The sequence below is a fragment of the Octopus bimaculoides genome, chromosome 24, assembly GCF_046866305.1.
Source record: "Octopus bimaculoides isolate indiv1 chromosome 24, ASM4686630v1, whole genome shotgun sequence".
Lineage (NCBI taxonomy): Eukaryota > Metazoa > Mollusca > Cephalopoda > Octopoda > Octopodidae > Octopus > Octopus bimaculoides.
Window position 1 is genome coordinate 14,696,523 of NC_142951.1, and position 1,734 is coordinate 14,698,256.

At 39.2% G+C, this 1,734-nt stretch overlaps 1 protein-coding gene across 1 annotated transcript in view; it reads right to left on the reverse strand.

Moving 5' to 3' along the window:
• Positions 1-1,693, reverse strand: part of LOC149131202 (dynein axonemal heavy chain 2-like) — a 5,837-nt gene extending 4,144 nt beyond the window's left edge. Inside the window, exons 1-2 of the mRNA XM_089341567.1 lie at positions 1,491-1,693; positions 257-354 (exon numbers count right to left, since the gene is read on the reverse strand). Coding sequence (XP_089197693.1) covers positions 257-354; positions 1,491-1,668 — 276 coding nt within the window. The 5' untranslated portion in view covers positions 1,669-1,693. The remainder of the gene's footprint in view (positions 1-256; positions 355-1,490) is intronic.
• Between the last annotated feature and the right edge of the window lie 41 nt (positions 1,694-1,734).

Below are 1,734 nucleotides of genomic sequence, written 5' to 3' on the forward strand. Positions count from 1 at the left end.
AAAAATAGAGAGAGAGAGAGAGAGAGAGAGAGAGAGAGAGAGAGAGAGGTTTCTTTTTGATTATATTGTTTGTTTTAGTGATGAGAGGAAGAAGGAAAGAAGAAAAAAAAATACATATATTTTTGGGTGCTACATATATTTGTATACATTCTGGAAGCAAATACTATGGTTTAAGGTTTGCTCCCAGAATTGAAACCCCCTCTGCTTCATCAATAAGTGCAAATTAGTTATGAAAAGATTTCAGTGCATAACTTACCACAGAGGGAGCAGGCTCTTCCAGTGGAACAGTTTCAACATTTATTTCGTGTTTTGCCTCTGGAGTGTCTATCATGTGTTTTAGACTTTGTCTGAAAGCTGTTAAGAAATAAATCTACAGGGTGATTCTAAAGTCGCCATACATAGGAACAATTTATTTTTTTTTATAAGAAACAGTTTATAAGAACAGTTTTTTTTTTTGTATTTAAGAGTCTCTATATGGTTACCCTTGTTTTGAATACACATTGCAATATGTTTACCCATTCGTTGCAAACTTGTAATAGCACATCTGGTGATATGTGCGCAAATGAGCTGGTGATGTGTCCCTTCAAATGATTTATGTCCTTCATCTTTCTGTGATACACCATGCCTTTCAAATGCCCCCAAAGTTAGAAATCAAGACGAGTCAGATCAAGGGATCTTATAAACTTATAAAAAAATTAAATTTTTCCTACGTATGGAGACTTTTGAATTACCCTGTATATATTAAGACAATAGTATGTTCCTATCTACCTACCTTTTGTGTAACACAAAGGAAAGTAATTTGGATGAAGACAGATACAAGGTGAGAGAGAGAGGGAGAGAGAGAGGGAGAGAGAGAGAGAAGAATGGTTGTGTGGTTAGGGTGTTTGCTTACCAACTACATGGTTGAGGGTTCAATCTCACTGCATGGCAGCCTAGCCATGTGTTTTCTACCACAGCCCAGCAAGGGGACCAATGTCTTTGTAAGTGAAACTTGGGAGGCGAAAATGTGTACAAAAACCTGTTGTGCATGTATGTGTGTGTGTGTGAGAGAGAGAGAGAGATAGAGATAGAGAGCACAAGAGATTGTAGATAAATCGGTGCATTGAACAAAAATACCTTGTCCTATTTACACCATGAGAGTTATGCTGTTCTACTGCAAAGTAGGACTTAGCCATTTGATAGGTGGTGATTGTCAAAAATGGAAAAGAAACAAAGCATATGTGTGTATGTGTGTGCAGGAGTGTATGCCTGTGTGTACACGTGCATGCATGCATGTGTGTGTGTGTGTGTGTGTGTGTGTGTGTGTGTATGTTGTTGGGGGCATGAGTTTGAATTGCATCTGGTAGTGGGGCCCTAATTTGGGAGTTCCAGGTTTTTGAGGAGTGTGGAAGCACCTCTTAATATTTTGTTTGCTTTTGGATTAAACATTTGCCTGACCATGGCTGACCTAGGGTTAAACAATAACAATGATGAGAAGAAAAATGACCTACGCGTCAGACTGATCTCTCCGGCGATTTCCTGAGAGTGTTGAGCATTGTCCAGGACAAAGGAACTTGGTTTCTGAGCACTGGATATTCTGCTGTCGGGTGGAGTCACATCAGGCCCTTCCACCTTCTGTGCAGACGCGGATTTAGATTTGGCTGAGCCTTTCTTTGATTTCGCAGACATTGTTCAAATTTCTGAAGAAAAAAAAAAAAAAAAGAGAAAGGAAATGAAGTGCAAGCGTGGCTAACT